We start from the raw sequence: 20,701 nt of genomic DNA on the forward strand, positions 1-20,701 counted from the left end.
TGTTATTTTACAAATTTTATTTGGATTGAAATTTGACCTTTTACAAAATTTTAGCCTTATACAATGTTCTATGAGAAATAACTTGAGGTACTCTCTACACCAATAATAAAGATTCTACGCTTTTTTTTTTTTAGATAAGTGAGAGTAAATTAATTAATTAAGTAATTAAAAAACCTATACCTATTTTGGCATCATCTTTTTATATTGATGATTTACTATAATTCAATAATGTTATTTGTACAATCAATAAATGGGAAAAGTTATCAGGTGGGTTTTTCTTTGTGTTTATTCATCTTGATTTAAGTTTTCCAGAAGAATTACATATTTAATAAGGAAAAAGACTGTGAGAGGAAAAGTACACATTGACAACTTAAATCTCTCTATCATGGTGGAGCTATAGGCTTGGTTAAGTACTCACTCAAGGTTGGATGGAGAGAAGGAACAAAACCAAAGAATTCAAAAGGAATTAAAGATAGGCCGTCGCTCTCTTCTTGGCTGTTGTTTCTGGTGGACTTCCTACCATCCATAATACCTCACGCATCATATTTTAAAAATTTCCAAATATGTCATGCATGATCCATCTATTTGGCTTTTGAGAGATATGGTAAGTCGATTAATATCAGGGTTACTCTTTTTTTTTTTTTTTAGTAATTTGGGTTAATAGCTGTTAATAACTAATCAACCCTATTTAGATATTTATTACATCGTAATAGGGGTGTTGAATTCGTTCCCAAACTAATCAAACTGATCGAATAGACCAAAAACTTAATCAAACATAATAGAAAGGGTCCTTCTAAGCATAACTATGTCTAGTGAAGTATATAACACTTCATTTTTTGCTACTTGACATTACATAGGCTAATCTACTTGATAGAGGACCCCACATAAATCTCAATAGCCAAAATTTAACCCAAAGTAAACGAGGAAAGTTGTTCAAACTTTAATTTAAACTTTTAATAAAATTATCAAAATACCATCAAATACATAGATGAATATAAAATACAAGATGATATATATATATATATATATTATTTTTTATTTTTCTATAGTTACTTCCTCTACTCATCATAAGCTGAAATTATACCAATAAATGCTTGTCTAGTATTTTTATCACACGGATTAATCCATGCACTGATATGTGGTAAACAACTTGGTTATACTTCAATAGGCATAATGATGCGAAAGAAATCCAATAAAATTTTTTTTTGATGCAAAAGCATTTTATAGTTTCAAATCGATACCAACCCCAAAATTGAATTGGACCAAGACTGAAACCAATCAAAACCAAACTTCATCTCAACAGTCTAACTTCAACCGATTTGGCTCATTGTCGAATTGAAATCGATTAAATTCGACCAAACCAAATGCTCCACACCCTACTTGGTAAAATAGTGTCAATCAATGTACGTGGCATCATTATCTAAAGAAAGGAAGGAAGGAAGGAAGGAATATCTATCTATCTATCTATCGGAGATGGTGGCACAATGGCAGCAGCACCACCACTCATTGTTCAGTCTCTGTTCCTTCCAACTTTCACCGACTCTCAATCGATCTCATTGTCACTCCTCTCTATCCATCTTTGATTCTGTAGTCGTAAAATCCAAACAAATATCCCAACAGTATTTGTTGGGTCCAATGTATTGATTGAGAGCGGCTCTCATAATGGCCCGCTGGGCAGTCCCCACTTTACAGTGCCCGACCATGTGCCACGTAGTTCTTTTGTTCTTTGTAAGTTTGTGTTGAGTGGACACACCCAGCACTAGATGGGTCCCATTCGAGCCACGACTCACTTGACTTTCCATGAATTATGAGAAGACACTTCCTTGGCATGGGGCGATTTCGTTCCAAGGGGCTCTATGGGTGTTAATATGCATGGTTTTAAGGCTCAAAATTATAGGGAAAATTATATGTATCACCCTTATTATATGTGTGAGTCATTTTTTCTAAAAATTACATCTGCTCTCATTTTGAGTGATGATATTAAATTAAAGATTCAAAGGATAGAAAAAGATGATATTAACCTTGTTATATATTCTATATAACCCATCCTTCAGTTTTGAAACTTTATAGTTTCTTCGTCAGAGATGACGAACTAAAACTTGTCAACGAAGGCAGATGATCCAACACCTTGGTCCTAAGAATGGCAATGTAGGCATCAAAAAGGGTTTGTGGGACAAACTTTTTCCACGAAAGGCAAGAACTCTGGTTGGCTTCGTAAGATTTCCCAAAAGCCTGGGTGTTGGGGCTCTTATAACTCATCATGTATTCAATAATTCATTGCTCATGAGGATGAGGTTCCAGTTTTGGCAGTTTAGGCATACGTAGGTCTCATCTTAGAGACGAGATAAGTCCTCAAATCTTTCGTACGCCCACGAAAGATGAAAATTCCTTCCTTCAACTTCACACTTGGGCCCAATAATTTTCCATTTTTGGTGAACTGATTTATTTTTTCCGAATTAGCAGTTCAGGGATCGCAGCAATAGATTTTAGATGCTCTATATTCCAAGGATCATAATCCACAGGTCTACGATGGGTCTCGATTGAAGGCCATTAAATTTGCAATTTGCTTCCCTGTGTCATTATACTGTTGAAAGAGTGAGTCCCAATTCAGGAAGGATCCATAGGTTTCTTAAGTGAGAGACAGTCTCAGATGTACCATCATCATCCTGCACCAGAAGGTCATCCAACTTCCAAGCTTTGCTAATTGTATCAGCTGTGGTAGCCAAAAATTTCTGGGATGTTGGCCATCAGATAGTTTTTTTTTCCTACTTCACTCCATCTTGATAGGAGTCCTTGGTTATTGGAGGAGATATTTAGTTACGAAGTGTCTTGAGTAACAAGCAAAACTGTTCAAGTTTGTGCTGCTTTAAGTTAGATGTGGATTTCCTAGTAATAACATATGGTAAAGATTATAAACTTGGGAGGGCTGAGATTGGAAGATGAGTTATCAAAGCTAGATGTAGACACTAATCATTATTGAAATTCTTATCTTTTAGTGGCTAGAGCTAAAAAAAATTGATACTAGCCCTCCTTTCAAGGGCATATTGGAATCGGATGGCCAGGAAAAGGAAGATTTTGTTTCTATGGGTCGGACAACTAGTAATTTAGACAATCAATTCCTCTTTAGACTGTTAAACCAACTACAAACTTCCGACCCAAAAAAACAGACGAAAAAAACTACAAACTACAGATATAATCCAATGAAACAACTAGCCCTCCTGTGAAGGCCACAGAATCAAAAAACTTGTTAAGAAAAAAGAAATTTTCTTGTACTGAAAACATCATATGATATGGATTTAAATTTGTTAAAACCTGGATGCAGGTGGAACAATCACACATCTACTAAAATGATCGCAAAGCATGTTCAAACCCGCTTGTTGTCAGACTTTGGTGGTCTTAGAACATTCCAGTCCAACTTATCACGCTTATGTTGCTTGGAAGAGCCTTTACTGCTACCTGCTGATGAACATTGATCACCTCCTTCACTTGCATTTCTCTGAGATTTATTTGGAGGATGTGTTCCCTTGTTAGCATCTGGTTGTTTCCTTTTATGGTCTACATCAGAATTACTATCAGATCTAGCTACATATGAGTCTTCTGATCTGATCTGCGAGGATTCATTCTCTCTGTAACAAGTGAAACCAGAGAATCAGAAGCTGTCTAGTCTCTTCCCAGATAACTGCTTCAGAAGATAAGACTCCTCATGCCGAGAAAAGATAATAATCAGTCTAACAAGGAATATTAACAGGTCCAGAGAGAAGTAAGACCAAATCATATACCTATCATAACTGATTTGATTGCCAGCACTTGTGGACGACGCTTCTGATTGACCAGGAGTTGCTATTTCTTCATTCAATTTCTACCAAGACAATGTTTTAATATGACGAGGAAAATTGCCCCAAGAACAGCACAGGAAATGAAAAGTGTTTGAAATTGTTTCGAGTTGCTTGATCTTGATACTCACATCAATAGAAGGATTAAAACTTTGAAATGACATCCGACCTTTCAATGCCCCTGGATGGGGAGACCCTTCCATTATGACTATGCTGCAGGCACAGAACAGGTAGACAAGTGAAACTTGTATGTGCTTTGAACAAATTATGCCACATAACCGCATGATCCATACGGAACAGCACAAAAAAAGTCAATTACTACACCTACTAAACCCAGAACTTGAAAAAAGCGAGCATGTGGACCACATAACAGCGAGATACATAGAGAAGCAGTACTAAAAAGTCATTTTAAACAGTAATAGAACCCAATTTTAAGAATAGCTAGTGTGGACTGACTTGACTGACAAGAGAGCAGCTCAGCTAGACAGCTGAAGGATCTGTTACAAGTTCAGCCCACCCCCATGTGTTCTATGCACAGAATTCAGATTGAGATCTCCTTAAGATTCTAATTTTGAGGCCTTGTTTCCTGCACAGCCCACATACAAAGGTCTTCCAGAGAGACCCAAATATCTGCCACATGGCAATTAGGTTGGGGCCAAATTTTGTGGACAGGTAGACCCAAGATCCCCTGCTCGCATAATAAATTTCAGCCCAAACAGGGATTGCAAAGTGGAAAAGAAGAGAGCTTCAAAGAATCAGGACATTGGAGAGTGCACAACAGTGGTTGGTGTTCAGCATACTGTCACGGACATACATGAGGATGCATGCGAATGCATGGGGGTTATTTGATTGAAATATCATCAAATATGCTCTGAAACCTGATACGTGGCTAATCAAACTATGTCCTCTCTAGTCAACAGTGGAATAGCCACATCTGTCCACATGGCATACACTCAAATGTCATTTTGCACCAACATTTGAAGCATAGTCATTCAACCATTCAATCATCCATATTTCATAGGACCATGATCTCCAGAGTTCAATTCAACTTAGCAAACTAATTTCATTTACTTGTTACAGAAGCGACATGGGCAATAAAAACAGTAACAAGACACCAGAATATAGTAACACTACGAGGCAAAATAATAACTTAAGTCTGGTCTTCCACTCACTTTTTGACTTTCAAGTTTCAGTAGTAGATGTAGCTGGGATGTATGTCCAGTGCAGCCATATACACTCATCACTGGATTCTTTCTGAATATGACCAAACCTCTCACCTGGCCTTGCTGGAATCCCACCAGCAGTATTGGAATCTCATCAATGGAGTAGTTGAATCTCACAACCAGTTTCTAAGTCACACAAAAGAACAGAAAAAAGTCCTGCTTTATTCATACTAAAATCCATATCCCTTAATGGCTGGTTACAAAAGTATATATAAACTCTCCAAATATGACTCATAGCATGACTAGACATAGTCTAAACCAACTAGTAATCAAACTGTCTACTTAATTGACCAATAAAAGACTTAAAACAACTCCTAAACTCACTCAAGAAACTCCAGCTGTATTTGGAGTCATAAACCAACTATGCTTTAAAATAATGAAAGGAAAAATTAACTCATAACAGGACTTCCAATCTTCACTGAAATTGAAATCATCAGGAGATCTATCATTATATCCATCAAGAAAGAGGGGGGGGGGTGGGAGGATAAAAAGTTCAGTACTGTCCTTATGTTTCTGTAAGCCAATTATGCTCCTAATTTGGATTATCCTGAACACCATTAGCCCCTCAAATTATCTGGGAATCAGTAGCAGTCAATTGCTTACTCTTCGATGAGAAGGCACATGAAAATATTAGGGACATCTAGCTCTGAGTGCTTAGATGCTTGATCATAATTGCTAGGCTCTTGTTGCATGTATAGCCCCTCTCTAAAGGTTATTCCCAGAAAAACCTAAGAATGATTATTTGATCTAAAATGCTATACAATCATTTTATCCCTCCATTCCCATGTATAACAATGAATAAGCATAATTTGAAAGCTATATTTTGACAAATAGTTTTAAAATCTGCAAAGCTATAATTCTCATATTCTTGTCTGCCATTTGTTACTTCTAGATGCAGGAGAGATGAAATTTCCATTCTTTGATCATTCTATCATGACTCTTCTTAGGCACCGACTTCCTACTTTTCCTCCATGTTATTTTCCTCCATGTTATTTCCCCTCTATATTTCACATTTCCCCTTTCCCCCTTTTTCTCCTTTCCTGATAAGCACCAACTACAGAAATTTTACTAATGAGAATGCATCCAGACAAGGCCTCAACTCAGAGAACCTTACAGCCCAAAAGAATATAACATTACATAAGAAACAATATTACACCCTTCCTAGTCAAGCAAAAATATTAAAATTATATTGCACTTTTTATGTTTGGAACTACAATTTTACAGCAACGAGAAAGCCAATCCACCATAAAAAATTTCCACTTCCCGAGACCTTCATCATTCGCCCTTAATCAACTCAATAACTCCTAGTTCAAACTCCATACAAACCCCATCATTTTCGGTCCATGGCCATAATCCGTGTTCTGATAACCAGAAAACAGCATCTGCTAAAAAACAACATGAACTCGCACACGGATATTGAAAACCCATTAACCATATGCATTGTTTTCAATACTGTAGACTCCTTAAGCCTTTTATCAGAATCAAATACATCAAGTAATAAACTTATAAAGCCACCCGTTCATTCCAACTATCTGAATCTAGAAATTACCTCTTCTGAATATAACATTAACAGACGACCAATCTCAACGTTCTAACTTACTTACCCATACCAAATTTCCTTTTATTTGGTCACTACTCCCTAAACATAATTTTTAAAGAAAATTGAAAGACATAACTCCTCTCCTCTCCTCTATCCCACTTATAAATGCAATACATGAGAAGAGTGCATAAGAAAAATAAATCCCTAGCAGGCATTCTCGTACCATGATAACTGCAACAAATACTGAGTGAAAAATTAGAAACCAAATGCGAAATCAGAAAGCATAGGAGGGGGGAAGGGGGGGAGGAGAAAGTGAAAAGCTAATACCATTTCCTGTGGGTGTTAGCAGAGACGAAATTTCCGACGGGTTTGACCTCATCTTCTTCTTTCTTTTGTTTCTCCTCTTTCTGAACTGCCCTTTGCATGAACTAGTGGAATAAAATGAATTCAAGGAAATATCACAACGCAGTAACAGGCAGTTTAAAGGGACAGTGGAAGAAAGAAGATGATGACAATCTTGGGGTCAAGCAAGTTTGAGATCAACTCTCGACTATGAACAATGACCTTTTCTTCAGCCGTCTTACCTTCAAATTCTTCAAGGTGCTGGAGAGCTCACGCTTCGCCATTCTGCTTGCTGGGTTTGAGAGAGAGAGAGAGAGAGAGAGAGACCGAGGAATCCTCAGGTAAGTCCGAGCGGCTCCTGTCCGGACTCCGGAGCTGCACCTCTGCTTCAAAGTGAAAAATGAGGGTTTCAAGTTCCAACAGTAACTGGAAACTATACTCCAATAAGTCGCGAACTTTTTTAATGACGTAACTACCCTCTAAGATTCTGAAAATCCAGTTAACTATTGTAGGGAAAAGAATATCCCCCACTACCATACCGTTGATTTGATTTTTAATGGGTCACCTTTTTGGACGGACCGCAATTGTATCACCAATTCGAATCGGTCTAGTCCACAAGCACATCCACCGGTCCACGTCTCTTCCCTTGTTCGAAAATTTCTCTCTCACTGCTTTGGGGCATGCTAGTACAAGCAAATATGTATTGGTATAGTGTATCTATTGATCAATACAAATCAATATCAACCGATACCGATATTGAGATATCGGTATTGGTTTCAGTATCATCATTAGGGAATAAAATGATCCCAAAATCAATGGTATCAATACTTTTAGAGGTAAAATGGTCCGATCCCACCTAATACGGTCACTGATATCGTATATTAAATCCTCGAGTACACAAGATTCAGATTGATTCTGTCAATGCCAAGGGAATGTCTTTCGTCTTTTCACCATATCTGGTTTCTTCCATCGATCACATTGTATCTGATTTCTTCTATCAGCATTTTATATCATCCCGTTTAAATTTGTGTATAGAGAAGCTAACCAATCATCGTGGCTGATTCTTTAGGTAGGAAGACTCTGTCAATGATGTGTGCGACAATATGACAAATTTCTATTATGTGGTTAATGGATGATCTATGTAATCCAACTTCAATGTGTTCTCGACTCAATAGTACTGGTATTGTTAGCAGGAGCTGAAGAACTCAACTAATATATAAAACATATTCTCACAACTTGCTTCATATAATTGGCCGGAGGTGGAGAAAAAATTTTAGAAACGAGTAGTAATTTGAGAGAATAAGGCCTTGAAATCTTTTGTTGGAGTACCAGTCCCCTCTGGCTTTGAGGCCAAATCAAATGCCTTGAACTTGGCTTCCTCATACTTCAATGCCTGTCCAATTCAGCAAAATAAGCAAACATTGTCTTCAGCTTCGTTGGATTGATTGTGTGGTTCACTTGAGTTAACAGTAACGGATCACTACATCAATCCAGAACTCTTTTGATCCGTTTGAGTTGCAAAATATAAAACACATACCTGAATGCATACTTCTGCAACATCAGCTCTGGCTATGGTTCTTGTCTCAGTCTGCAGAAGCTCATCATCCTTCCCAATAAGCAACTCTCGGATGCCCCCTTCTTTATCCTGTAAGCCCCCAGCCCTGTTTGAGACACAAAAATTGAATGTCAAGTGATGATAAATCGCAAGTTTTGATCTATTATTCACAATGCTACAAGATAGCTTCAATAAACGCAAAATTCATACCTATCAAAAAAAAATTAATAATAATAATAATAAAATTCAACAATCACACCACACCATATAGGCTGTGTAACAGATCAAATGGAGTCCTTGTTTTTATTTACATTCATTTCTCACCAATTCCTGAACAAGATTAGGCTCCATTTGTTTAACACAAAATAAAAAATAAAAAAATCCAAGGTTCCAGTAAAATATTGCCATACATCAGTTTTAAGAAGATAAAGGTTATGAAATGACATGTTTTAACTTTGCACACACCCCCCCAAAAATGTTTATGTCCTAATATTCAATTAAGTTGCTAATTTTAGGTAAGTGATACTATATTTCCACCAGTCACTAATGTCCAGAAACATACATCCAATATTTTCCACTAAAAACAGACAGAAGTTTGATTGTCTAACCTTTTCCTTGGAAATTAAGTCTCCAGCTAACCATCTCAAAATAAGTGTTATAACTGAAACTAATATGAAGTGTAAATTACCAACCACATTTATCATGATACTGATAGATGTGTACATGACCAACCACAACTATCATGAATCCACATTAATCGTTTGTTTCCACGTAAAACGTTGAAAACATATTCCTCAAAATCACCTCTAAATTACTGATAAATGGAACCAATCAATTTCATAGATTAAGCTAAATAAAAACTAAAGGATTTAGTTCTACCAAATTCTATGGAAAACCACATACACATTATAGTTCTATATGCCATTTTCCAGAAAAGCAGACTTCTTTAGTCCTAATCATCAAGGAGCTCTACTGTCCAGAGTTTCAGATAAGAAAAAAAAAATCCTAATTGTCAACTAATTCTATAGTTTCAAGTAAGTTCACTAGCTGACTACCCTCATGGAAATATTGAAAGAAATGGAGCCTTTGTATTTCCCACAGATCCTGAATCGAAAATGCACTCAAGGAAATTATATATATGCACCAAATCACCAACAGAAGACCATTCCTAAGGTTGTATTGATCCATGTTCCCAGATCTAAAATGCTGGACCAATATATGTTCAAGTATTCCTCCCACTTGAGGAGTTTATGCTCTGAGAAATATCAAACCAGAGATAAAGAACCACAGGTAAAGCTAATCAATTTTGCCATGCTGAATCCAGTTAACCAACACTCCAGTAAATAGAAGTAGATTAAGACAGGAAATACCTGATTGTCGTGCATGGTATGAGAAGTACATTAAGACAGGAAATACCTGATTATCGTGTATGGTATGCCAGAGTCAGCCAAATATTGTTCAGCCTTTCTCTTCCAAACCTGTAATACAATTTATTGCAATGAAATATGATACCATTAGCATCGTCATTTTTTTTTATAGCATTAAAATATGAGAGCGTTAAAACTGTCATTTTTGAAACATCATCTAGAAGAAAATGAAATTTTGAGGGCCAGGCATCACAAGGAGGAAATAATAGATTTGGATAAGACAGTCAACAAAGAAGAAGGGACAGGTCCCAGCAAAGTCGTGAATCATTGGAGAAACTATTAACGTTTGAAGACAGATAAATTAAACTCAAGGTTATGTGACAAAAATTTTTTCCCCAAACAAATTGTGTCCCTTATGAGTCACAGGACCAAAATGAGGCAACATAAACAGCTAGACAAGGTACATTCACACTCACAATAGATTTAGAAAACCCAATAGGCCACAACCTCTCTGACAGCAAACCCAAAATTGAATCAAGAGGATTTTCTAAACAGGATATCCATTAACAGAAGAATAACTAGGCAGCTTAAAAACTCAAGGAAATGATAAACCTAACAGAAGACTAGTTAGACTGACCTGTTCCCCTGGTCGACTGAGTCTCGAGGGACACTTCAATCATTGGAAAATTTGAGCATGATCTATCAAAGAACCAGGGCTCGACTGAAGAATCCTTCTTGTTGACCACAGGGCCCATGTCTCATGTTTTGTTGATGAAACAGCCTCTTAGAAGATGGTATTTTGGGATTTCTAACATGTGTGTGCATGAGAAATTACTAACCAATGCCATGTGCATCTTGGCATCAAAGAGTCATCTTGTGAATACAAGCATCAAGACAATAGATGTCTCAGAGCTTACATGGAAAGCTTCACCAAGACCCAAGTTAAAGAAACTGAGTCTTGGAGGCATCATGAAGAAAAAGACTCCATTAGTAGACATAGGATTTTTTTATTTATTTTGCAATCTTTGTAATCCTATTATGTAATATCTCTCACATTCTTAAAGCCCATTAAAAGACACTAAAGGCATATTGGATCGATCCCAACAGTTAGGTGGCTAGAGATTTGGGTTAAATCCGTCCAGACAACATTTTTGCTATCTGCAGTCATCCGCATCATGACGGAGACATCTAGTGACAAAGACAAGACGTCTGTTGATAACTGGAAAAAAGCTAATGGAAAAACAAGCCAAGTCTTTTTGTTAGAGAAAGTCCATGTGAATAGAGAGACATTCGCGCCGTAGACAGATGTCTGCATAATAATGCAGACGCCTGGTTAGTTTAAGGCTTAATTAGGTCTCTGAGTCAGAGACTGTCCGCAACAATTTACAGATGTTCGCGCTCCTGGCAGATTCTCTAGCTGTCCCTGCACTCTATGGGACCCTAGTGCATTCACCAACACATTGTGCTGGTTTCTAAGGTCTGCATTGTAACTGATACACCTTCATGCTGCCAAGTTAATTCTCGTCAAGAAAATTTTCTTATTACTTTCATTTGATGAAACAAGAGATACTTCTCGTTGGGTAACCCATAACCCCAGGCCCCATGGGAAGTCATTTCTAGCATAAGCCCAAAGGTCTAATTTCCAATTTCTAGAACCTAATAGTCATGCTTTACTGCTTACCCGCCAAACCCATTTATCCATTTGTTAGTGGGGATTTCTGCTCAAACCCTACAGGGCAGTGCCGCAGTGGTAAGGGCAAACCTTTATCCATTCCTCTAGGGGTGAGGTAAAGGCCTTCTGCATTCGTTACAGGGTAGGGGTAGAGATATTTATCCAAGCCTACCTTACCTGTAGACAGCCTCAATTCAGATTTTTAAAATTTATTTAATAAAGTAAGGTATTCATTTACTTCAACAAGTTAAACAAGAAATTAGGTGCTCATAGATCCTTCATGCATTTCATACCAAATCCAATACTACAAACAAGATTAGATAGATACTCTGGCATAAGGAAAACAAATTCTAGAGAGCACTCCATTGAGTGATGCATCACAACCATGGAGTAAGAAAGTAATATCAAAGTAGAAGCAACTCTGTTTCAGCATGCAAATCTGATGAACTTACCAGTATATTCCCATTCCCCAAGTTGTTTAACTGATTATTAGGATCAGTTCCACCCATAGACCCAACCAAAACAATCTGCTTCACTTCCACAGATCTAGCTGTACAAACGCATTACATGATAAAACAAGACATGTCAGCAAATAGAAAGGTTCCAAATTTCAAAGTTGAAGGGATATCGAAAACTTGTCAAATATCCAGTAGTAGTGATCCCAAGAACAGTAAGAATTTTGTAGTAAATAGGTGTCTAGACAAATGTTTTCCAAATTCTTCAGATAAGCAGTGATTCATGTTCCAACCTCATGCTAGGGCTTTCAAGAGGATGATGAAATTCATGTATCCAAACACCAAATATTTAGGACAGAGCTTAGGCTGTTAGGCATACAGCAACATGACTGAGAAAACAAAGATGATAGTGCATAATTCAACTCAACTAAGCTTTAACTTGTCTACTTGGGTTTGGCTATATGAATGCTGTCCCGCATTTCCACTGCCTAACATACAAGATGATGCTACCAAAATAAACAAAATACCCCAACAGAAGTAGAACAGAGGCCATACCTGCATCAATTTGATTCTTCTGCCCAATCCAGTCAACCTAATGTGCCAAAATATTGACCAATTGATATAAGAAAAACATAAAGAATGACATGATCAATCAGGGATCATAGACCCAATTACCTGTTCAGGGTATGCTCCATCTTCAAAATAGAATTCGGGCCTCCCACCTTTGCTTGGATCAAATCCAGGTTTCATCTTTGGCACAGCACTTGTGAGAATGATGAGAGCATCAATTCCTTGAACCGAAGGAATGATACTCTCTGCATCCCGTATATCTCCTATGAAAACATCATCTGCTCCTCCAATTTTCTCCTTGCTCTCTTCTGTTCTAACAAGACCTTTTGCAACATATTGATCTGCTCTTTCCTTCAATTTCTTATAAACAATTTGACCTAAAAAGAATCCATGGAATTGTTTTAAAATGGAAAAGAAAAATGTTAAAGTGACAGGTCATTTCTTTTATAAATAAGAAAACAACTTAAGGAATGGATGTTGCTGCTTCTACAACTGGTTCACAACAACGACACAGAAGGAGCATAAAATAAATGCTACAACCATATAGCAATGGCAAAATAATGGCTTAATGCTCCTATACAAAATATAACGGTTACCATTTGACAATCTGTCAATAAAATGTAGCAGTCTGTGCTCCAACATTATAAAAAAAAAAAAACCGCCTTTTATAGCTGCCATTGGCTCCTTAAACTTATACTAGGAGTCAACAGCTACAACCATAGGTTTCAAAAGAAAAAAAAGAAGCAACCTCTACATGGAGTTTTCCTTTCCTTCTTTTTATTTGGGGGAAAGGTGGGGTTCAAGGTACCTTATCCAGTTTATCTAAGGCATGCAGGGATTCCTCAAATTCAGGGGTGTTGAACATTACTCCATGCTAAATAGTTCAATAATCACCAGAAACACGAATTAATGTTCTTTTTTATCGTCTCCAGAAATAGTTCATCACCAGAAATGTGAATCAATACTCTATTTTATCGCCTCCACAAACAAGTTAGTCGTCGGCATCCTCCTAAATTCAGGATACCCCTTCTTTGGGACTCGAATATGTTCAGGAATAATTGAAGACATCTAATCAATGACTCACTTTTCCGAGAGAAGGAAGCTCAGTAACGACCATCAGTCGCCTGGTTTGCTCTGAAGCTTCCCTAATCAGTAATCAACATTTTTCTTGGTTAAGAAGAGAGAAAAAAAATTTCTATTTCAGTTCCAACTTTCAAAATTGCAGAAAATATTAACAACATATTTGTAATGGTACTGTATGCCATTCAAAATAATATTTTATCTTTTGGAACAAGAGCATAACTAATTTTGAAATGTTGTCTTTTCTATCGAGCCCTTTTCCTAAAAGTATAAGAAAAGGTGCAATTGGTGAGAAAGGTGGACATCGAACTAATGCGATAGATAAGCATACCAGTTCTACCGCCAGCTCCAGTAACGAGGACAGTAGGCAGAGAATCCGCCATGGCCGCGGCTACCACTACGAGTCTTCTGAATTGCTGCTTATTCCCCCTTTCTGGACGACAAAATGCCGAAAAAGAAGAAGGAGAAATGCGAGTGGAACTACCTGGACTCCTTGTTGTGACTAGAACGGAAGGAGGGACGACGGAACTGTATTTACAGCCATAACTAGGGAGGATTGATGGGGAAGGGGATAAGGGAACACGTGTCGCCATTTGCATTCGAGAGAAGACTAGAGAGTCGACTGGCCAGTAGGTCTGCTGTTGCTCGGCAAATTTGGTAATGGCTGAATGGTTTCGCCGGTTCGGCCTTTACCCATCACCAATTCCGCCGTCTCTCGTCTATTGTATTGAGACCTTTCAAGATATGGCCATTTTTACCGTTGGTGGGAGTGAGACCGTCAGAGGAGGAGATGGAGATGGAGATCAATCATTGATGTTAAAAACCTGTCCACGCAATGAACGTGAAAAAAAAAAAAAAAAGGCAAATTTGATTACTATGATAGGGGACCCAAGTCACTCTTATCTCACTTATATCATTAACCAAATTTCGGCTTAAATAAGGGGTCCACATTTTCTAAGCATCAAATCGCTGAGAACATCTGACACACGCCTAAAGAACTCCCAACCACCAGTTGCTTATTGCGTTGGTGATGCAGACGATTTTCAAACCTACATAAGGCATAAGTGGGTGTTAAAAAGTTTCATTAACTACTAGGATGTCATTTCACTACAATAAAATCTAATGGTATTAACTAATAGATGATCACATACCATGTTAATTGTATGGAATTTTTTTCCCATGCCCTCTCATAACTTGACTATGTAACACCAACACTATCCATTTTTCTCCTTTGTGATCATGTGGGCCTCTTTATTGGCGAAACCTTTTCTCTTACTGAAATCGGTATGGCGTGAAAGATGTGAATAAAGGCCATAGAGAAAAAAAATCATCAATCCTAAGATATCAAGTTTCATTCTAGATGGAATCATGGAGATGACCATATGACGTAATATAAATGTCCGAAATACCACCTGAGAAGAGGTTAATAAAGACCTCTGATAGAAAGAATCACCTACTAAACCCTTAAGTCTCTTTTCTGAGGGTAGAACTAAACCTTTAGTCTCACACACATTTGATTAATTCAAAATTTATAACTTGAGCAGTCACCTACTAGACCTTTTTTAGGGTAGAACTAAACCCTTAGATTGTGTTTGGCAGTCATTTAGTTTTGAAAAAGACTTTTTGTATTAAAAACAGAATTTTTAATTTCTGTGCCAAAATACCGTTTTAAAATATAAAAAATAGTGTTTATGAACCTGTCTTAGGAATGATTACCTTAGTTGTTCACTTTTTTTATATTTCGAACGAACTGAAATGACAGAACAAGAGTTCGTCGTTCTATCATTTTGCATTTCAACAGTTTTTTTTTTTCCTTTTTTCGTTCCAAAAAAATCAAAAAATACCAAGTTGACACCAAACGCTTTATTTCGTTTTTCGATTAATTCAGAATTTATAAACTGAGCATTCACCTACTAAACCAGTAGACCCTCAAGACCCTTCTTTTTTTTTTTAAGGTAAAACTAAACCCTTAGTCTTACACACATTCGATTAATTCAGAATTTATAGACTCTGCATTCACCTACTAAACCCTCAAGTCCTGAACTAAACCCTTAGTCTTAACACACATTCGATTCATTCAGAATTTGTAAACTGGGCATGGATCATACAGGCCCATCGAACCCCTTACACACATTCCCATTTGATGTTCTCTGAGGAACCTAGCCAACAGAGAGAGCAAAATTTATTGAAATTACCAAGAAAGATATAATAAACCTGAGAGGGTGACACAAGGTTGAGTGACATGGAGGATTCTAACGCGTCAGGGTGCTTCTACTGCGTAGCCATCAACATTGGAGGGGTCTTTTTTGTTTTAGGAAAAAAAATATTGACCATAATCAATTGAAAAACATGGGATTTTTTTCACTGCTTATTTACATATACAGAACTAAAGAAGGAATGGTTACAGTAATTTTCCCTACGCAACTAGTCTTCTCCTTCGTTTTCCCTCGTCCGCGAACGGATCATGATAGGCAACATAATAAGAAAACCCTTAAGCTGTCACAGATGTCTCGATTGCAATCTTGCCGGAATACCTGATCTCCGACTTCTCGTCGACTTCCCAGAGTTCAGGCAATGCTTCACGGATGTTGTGGATGCTCTCTAATGCAAAATCCGCACCTTTGGTTCTCTGAGAAGTTCCCACCTGCGCAACACACAATTGTGAGTGAGTGATTATTTGAAGTAAACGAATATTCCTTTATTTCGATTCCATTGAGGTCTTAAGCCCTATCAGAGTCCCAGTTAGCTTACCAGCACAGTGTGGAGCCCAACACGTTTTCCAGACTGTATGTTACGGACACTGTCATCGAAGAAAATCTGGTAGAAAAAGCCGAAAGAATACACATCAATTAGCACATGATTGATGACATATCATGAAACTAATTCAGAAGAGAACAAAAACTCCCAACAGCATAATATCCATCAAAGAATTAGTTCCCACCACTGGGGGGGAACCATTCAATAATGAGCTTCTTACGGCTCTATCCTGCTCTGTTAGAGCGCACCAGCTAGTCACCTGGTAGACAGTTACCAACTATTTCCAAAATCTAGAAATTTCTCTTCAACCATGTAGTTAATCAACTTACTGTTCTCTGAGGATCGATATTGGCTATCCTCAAGGCTTGCTCAAAGGCATCTTCAGACGGTTTGCAGAGAATTGGTGTCTTGGGCAATTGTTGTGACCCAGAATTAGGTTGAGCAAAATGCCCAACAATGTCGAAAGGCTTTGAGTCAGTAGTAGTAGTTTGTGCCGAAGCATCAAACACAGAATCCACCTCATTGTCAGAAGAAACATTTTTCCTGTTCGTTGGATTCAGAGTTTCAAAGCATATTATTCCTTCGAAACAATCCTCTAACCCAAGCTTGCTAAGAACTTTCGCTGCATGTACCTTATCTCCGTTCGTGAATATCTGTTTGATCAAAAGGAGGATGGTCATAAGTCTGACATTTTGCGGCTAAGCTATTTACCATATAGTATTTGGAGATGAGGTAACTTACAACTTTCCGCAGAGGCAAACTCAGTAAGAGGCTCCTTAAAACAGGGTCAGGTTTCAGCTTCTCATATGGCAATCGCCCATGAACAAAGCTGCAGAACCAGAGGGAAAGATTATAACTCTTCCCAAATGAATAGAGATACGCACCTAGAAATTAAAGAAACAGATGGAGGTGTAATCGGTACCTGTGGTAGTCATCATAGTCAAAGTGATAGCCAATTGCCTGCAATGCCAATTTAAGAGAAAGAACTAAATTTGACAAGATTTATTGATGTTCTATCCCATACCTCCATAGAATTTGAAGATATTACAGACCATTCTCCCCTCCCAGCCCCACCCCCCAAAAAAAAAAAAAAAAAAAAAAATGTAAATAAGAAAAGGGATCTGAGAATTGACACATACCCCCAAACCAGCCATTGTTGTTCCATAATTCTTGTAGAGTATATTACCCAAGTCAGATATTTTGCTCTTCTCTATGCCAAGCTTTTGAACCATATAATCTGGAAGAAGTCATGGAAAATTTATTGACCTGAAACTGGTTACTATTGGAGTTAAAATATCCTACAAACACAGATATGTCAATACCTTCAATATTATTGCGACATCCTATTGCCAAACCAGAATTCAGGGGATAAAGGGTATCATCTAAATCTGCAAATCAAGACAAGAGTATAATTAAAATCATGCTCCTCGGTAATCCAACTCGGCAAGAGATTCTGAAGAGCAAAGCTCACCAAAAAGTAGGCAATCATATTTAGATCTCTGAGTCTGTTGAAATCTGTCGTCGTACTCCATCTTTTATATAAAAGCTTCAGAAGTCAAAAGGTAGAGGTCAGCAACAAAGTATAAGATGTATATGAACCCAGAACCCATACCAGCTATTAAAAACCCAACTGCTCTTTCTTAATCAGCAGAATTTATTTCCAGTGTGTGAAATTACTAATGGCTGATATCAATAGCCTTAATTCAAATTCCAACCATACATAACAATAGGAAAAAACTATTTTCCTTTTTACTAAAATTCAAAGGATCGAGAGGACAGATTTGAAGGGTTAATTTGTAACCACAAAATTAAACATGAAGTTATAAATAAGGAAAAAGCTTATCTAGTCCCCCGTATATAATATTAATAGGGGGAAAGCACCTATAAAAAAAATAAAAATAAATACAGGTCCTATAAAGATGGAAACAGTTGTGGGTTTCACGAGAAATTTATACTTTCATCATAAGCCCAACCCCACAAGTCAAGACATCTTAATAAAGAATCCGCCGCCAAGGAAAGAAACCCACCAATCAAAAAGCAGAACAGTAAAGTTAGGCTTAATGTCATATGTAGATCTCATTCGACAAAATATATTACAACTTCAAACAACCCCCACTATAGCTACCCTACCCCTATGCAATATAACTCATTTTTTATTTTTTTTTTTTTTTAAATTATTTGATGAACTGAAAGGAAAATAGAAACAGGATTCTCAAGACTGAAATTTAGGGGTGTAAAAACACAGAATTCAAAAAAAAAAAAAATTCCTGAGAATTGAAGTCCGAAAGGCCCAATAGAGGACAACCGTATACAAATAAGCGTTTCAGATCCTTCAAACTATATAAACAAACCAGAGAACTTATTAACGTGAATTCAACCAAAAACTACATTGAAACACTAATCGTAGAAAATTAAAATAACAAGACTGCAAAAGCCCAAATTTTGTATATGAGAAACTAGAGATAAAAGTTTCTAGATTCAGAAAAGAGGCGGAAATGCCTTAAAGTCTTATCCAAGCGCTAATGGGAAGCATTTGGAAACGGATAAACTCTGAATCCAAGAGCTGCAGACCAAAGATCAAGTATCCAAAAATAAAAAATAAAAACAATCCACTATCATTAAAGCATCCAAGCCAATACATGAAAAAAAGATTCAAGTATTAACTCCATAACAGTGGATCGTGCTTCCGGAACTGAAGCATCGTAGCCAATACAGGAAATGATAAAAGCAAACAGTCCACAACACTGGATCATGCTTCCAGAACTCGACGCATCAGAAAAATTCAAAAACCAGTGGAGGTAAACAGTTTTTTAAAGAAAACTCAAGAAAATCCAAAAACAGTTTTTATTGAAAGAAAATTCAAGGAAGAACATGGATAAAGCCATAGAAAGTAAACATAAACTTTCAAACTTAACTAGAGACTCAAAAAGCTCAAAATTGGAACCAGAAAAGTAAGTTAACAAAAACTGAACCAGAAACCCGTAGGCAATCAATCATACATCGGGACTGAAAAGTGAAAACAATGTCGTTGAAACCCCAACCTACATTCTCCCTTCAGAACAAGATCGGCTCATAAATTAGGTCAAACAATTTCAATTCGCAAACAAGAAGCAAAATACAAGATAACTCGAAGCCATTACTAGACCTAATGTTTACGATTTAGGATGAGAACGTACCAGATAAGAATGGCCAAAGTGGAAGAGCAAAAAGGTGTGAGGGAGCACTTGCGGAGAGATTGAAGGAAAGAGAGTACAACAAGTAAAAGTTTCTGCAGAGAGAAAGGGAGAAGGCAAGCAGTGGTCTTCAGGCTTTACGAATGAGAGAGCGAAGAGAAGGGGGGGGAGAAAGAAAGAAGAGAAGTGGGGTTTAAATAGGCGAACCGTTGCGTCTTTTACAGTTGTACACGCTCTAATTTTCATTATTTAATATTATAAAAATAATAAAAATATCGTAAGTATTACTTACGCTTACACCAGTATCAACTAGGTTAGGTTTGATAGGAATAAATAAATACTTTAGAAAAATAAAATGAAAAGGACAGGTAGACCAATTGAATAAGTAAATGGGGATAGGACTATAATTAAGAGGGTCTGCCTTTAAAGAGACGTCGACAGTAAGACTCGGTAGCCGGTAGTGGTGGGTAAGGGTTTTTGTCCGGACTCTCTCTCTCTCTCTGGGGACTCTGGAGTCTGGACCAGTACCGAGTTTGGACTTTGCCAGTTTTCTAACTTTCTCTCCCTTGAATTATATTAAGTTAACTTTAATTTCGTACTTTCGCGAACTTTTCTACCTTTAATAAACATCACGCACGGCACGGGTGACGATCATTTTAAATTTCCAAAATTTCCAAGCTGTTGCATACTTCTAGATAATTGCATTGGAGGACCAATGCGTGAACTCTCTCAAGTCTCAACGCTTGGGACCGATCACCGTCGAACACGTGGTTAGAGAACTTTTTTTTTTTTTTAAGAGAGGGTGTAAACTGTAAAGGTGAAGCTTTGACGATTCATGTGCAATAATTGAATTGTCTGTAAAGCCTGATTATACGTGTCCTGTTATTGTTGAACGGTTCAAAATTGGACGGTAAGGTTTATGGCCAGCGGGGAATATAGAATGGAGAAATCCCGATGCTATCCAAATGAACCTCCCTTCCATGGTGTTAAATACTCGGAATTTGTTCTACCAAAAAAAAAAAAAAATACTTGGAATTTGCCACGTGGAGTTGTATTGATGGTTTTCCTTTATTAATTTAAGACATTTCCCTTACCATGAACCAAGGATTATCAGTATGGTATTGGTAATTTTTT

The 20,701-nt window shown here is 37.3% G+C and overlaps 3 protein-coding genes across 3 annotated transcripts; all 3 read right to left on the reverse strand.

The window, feature by feature from the left end:
• Positions 1–3,103: 3,103 nt before the first annotated feature.
• LOC122058441 (M-phase phosphoprotein 6) lies at positions 3,104–7,885 on the reverse strand. Its single transcript, XM_042621124.1, has 5 exons — positions 7,181–7,885; positions 6,924–7,024; positions 3,965–4,046; positions 3,780–3,859; positions 3,104–3,626 (listed from the first exon to the last, which is right to left on the reverse strand). The coding sequence occupies exons 1-5, from the start codon at positions 7,220–7,222 to the stop codon at positions 3,365–3,367; spliced, it is 567 nt and encodes a 188-aa protein (XP_042477058.1). The 5' UTR covers positions 7,223–7,885; the 3' UTR covers positions 3,104–3,364.
• A 145-nt stretch (positions 7,886–8,030) lies between these two features.
• Positions 8,031–14,456, reverse strand: LOC122058439 (uncharacterized protein At5g02240-like). The gene is made up of 7 exons (XM_042621122.1): positions 13,969–14,456; positions 12,663–12,934; positions 12,543–12,579; positions 11,985–12,082; positions 9,910–9,971; positions 8,476–8,599; positions 8,031–8,331 (listed from the first exon to the last, which is right to left on the reverse strand). The coding sequence occupies exons 1-7, from the start codon at positions 14,234–14,236 to the stop codon at positions 8,212–8,214; spliced, it is 981 nt and encodes a 326-aa protein (XP_042477056.1). The 5' UTR covers positions 14,237–14,456; the 3' UTR covers positions 8,031–8,211.
• A 1,521-nt stretch (positions 14,457–15,977) lies between these two features.
• LOC122058440 (uncharacterized protein C24B11.05-like) lies at positions 15,978–19,744 on the reverse strand. Its single transcript, XM_042621123.1, has 9 exons — positions 19,571–19,744; positions 17,866–17,940; positions 17,717–17,782; positions 17,534–17,631; positions 17,317–17,354; positions 17,136–17,223; positions 16,724–17,047; positions 16,389–16,454; positions 15,978–16,281 (listed from the first exon to the last, which is right to left on the reverse strand). Exons 2-9 carry the CDS (start codon positions 17,924–17,926, stop codon positions 16,129–16,131), a joined length of 894 nt encoding a protein of 297 aa, XP_042477057.1. The 5' UTR covers positions 17,927–17,940; positions 19,571–19,744; the 3' UTR covers positions 15,978–16,128.
• Positions 19,745–20,701: the final 957 nt, after the last annotated feature.

The sequence above is a fragment of the Macadamia integrifolia genome, chromosome 12 (assembly GCF_013358625.1).
Source record: "Macadamia integrifolia cultivar HAES 741 chromosome 12, SCU_Mint_v3, whole genome shotgun sequence".
Lineage (NCBI taxonomy): Eukaryota > Viridiplantae > Streptophyta > Magnoliopsida > Proteales > Proteaceae > Macadamia > Macadamia integrifolia.

What these genes read in the sequence shown, in the direction of transcription:
- LOC122058441 (XM_042621124.1), bottom strand. Translation starts at nt 7,222, where the DNA reads ATGGCGAAGCGTGAGCTCTCCAGCACCTTGAAGAATTTGAAG. An exon ending in GCACCTTGAAGAATTTGAAG is followed by an intron (nt 7,025 to 7,180) that starts GTAAGACGGCTG and finishes TTATTCCACTAG; the next exon opens with TTCATGCAAAGGGCAGTTCA. An exon ending in AATCAAATCAGTTATGATAG is followed by an intron (nt 3,627 to 3,779) that starts GTATATGATTTG and finishes CACTTGTTACAG; the next exon opens with AGAGAATGAATCCTCGCAGA.
- LOC122058440 (XM_042621123.1), bottom strand. Translation starts at nt 17,926, where the DNA reads ATGGAGTACGACGACAGATTTCAACAGACTCAGAGATCTAAATATGAT. An exon ending in GTTTGCCTCTGCGGAAAGTT is followed by an intron (nt 17,048 to 17,135) that starts GTAAGTTACCTC and finishes TTGATCAAACAG; the next exon opens with ATATTCACGAACGGAGATAA. An exon ending in ATATCGATCCTCAGAGAACA is followed by an intron (nt 16,455 to 16,723) that starts GTAAGTTGATTA and finishes TTTTTCTACCAG; the next exon opens with ATTTTCTTCGATGACAGTGT.
- LOC122058439 (XM_042621122.1), bottom strand. Translation starts at nt 14,236, where the DNA reads ATGCAAATGGCGACACGTGTTCCCTTATCCCCTTCCCCATCAATCCTC. An exon ending in GAAGAATCAAATTGATGCAG is followed by an intron (nt 12,083 to 12,542) that starts GTATGGCCTCTG and finishes GCGTTTGTACAG; the next exon opens with CTAGATCTGTGGAAGTGAAG. An exon ending in ATACCATACACGATAATCAG is followed by an intron (nt 8,600 to 9,909) that starts GTATTTCCTGTC and finishes TGTCTCAAACAG; the next exon opens with GGCTGGGGGCTTACAGGATA.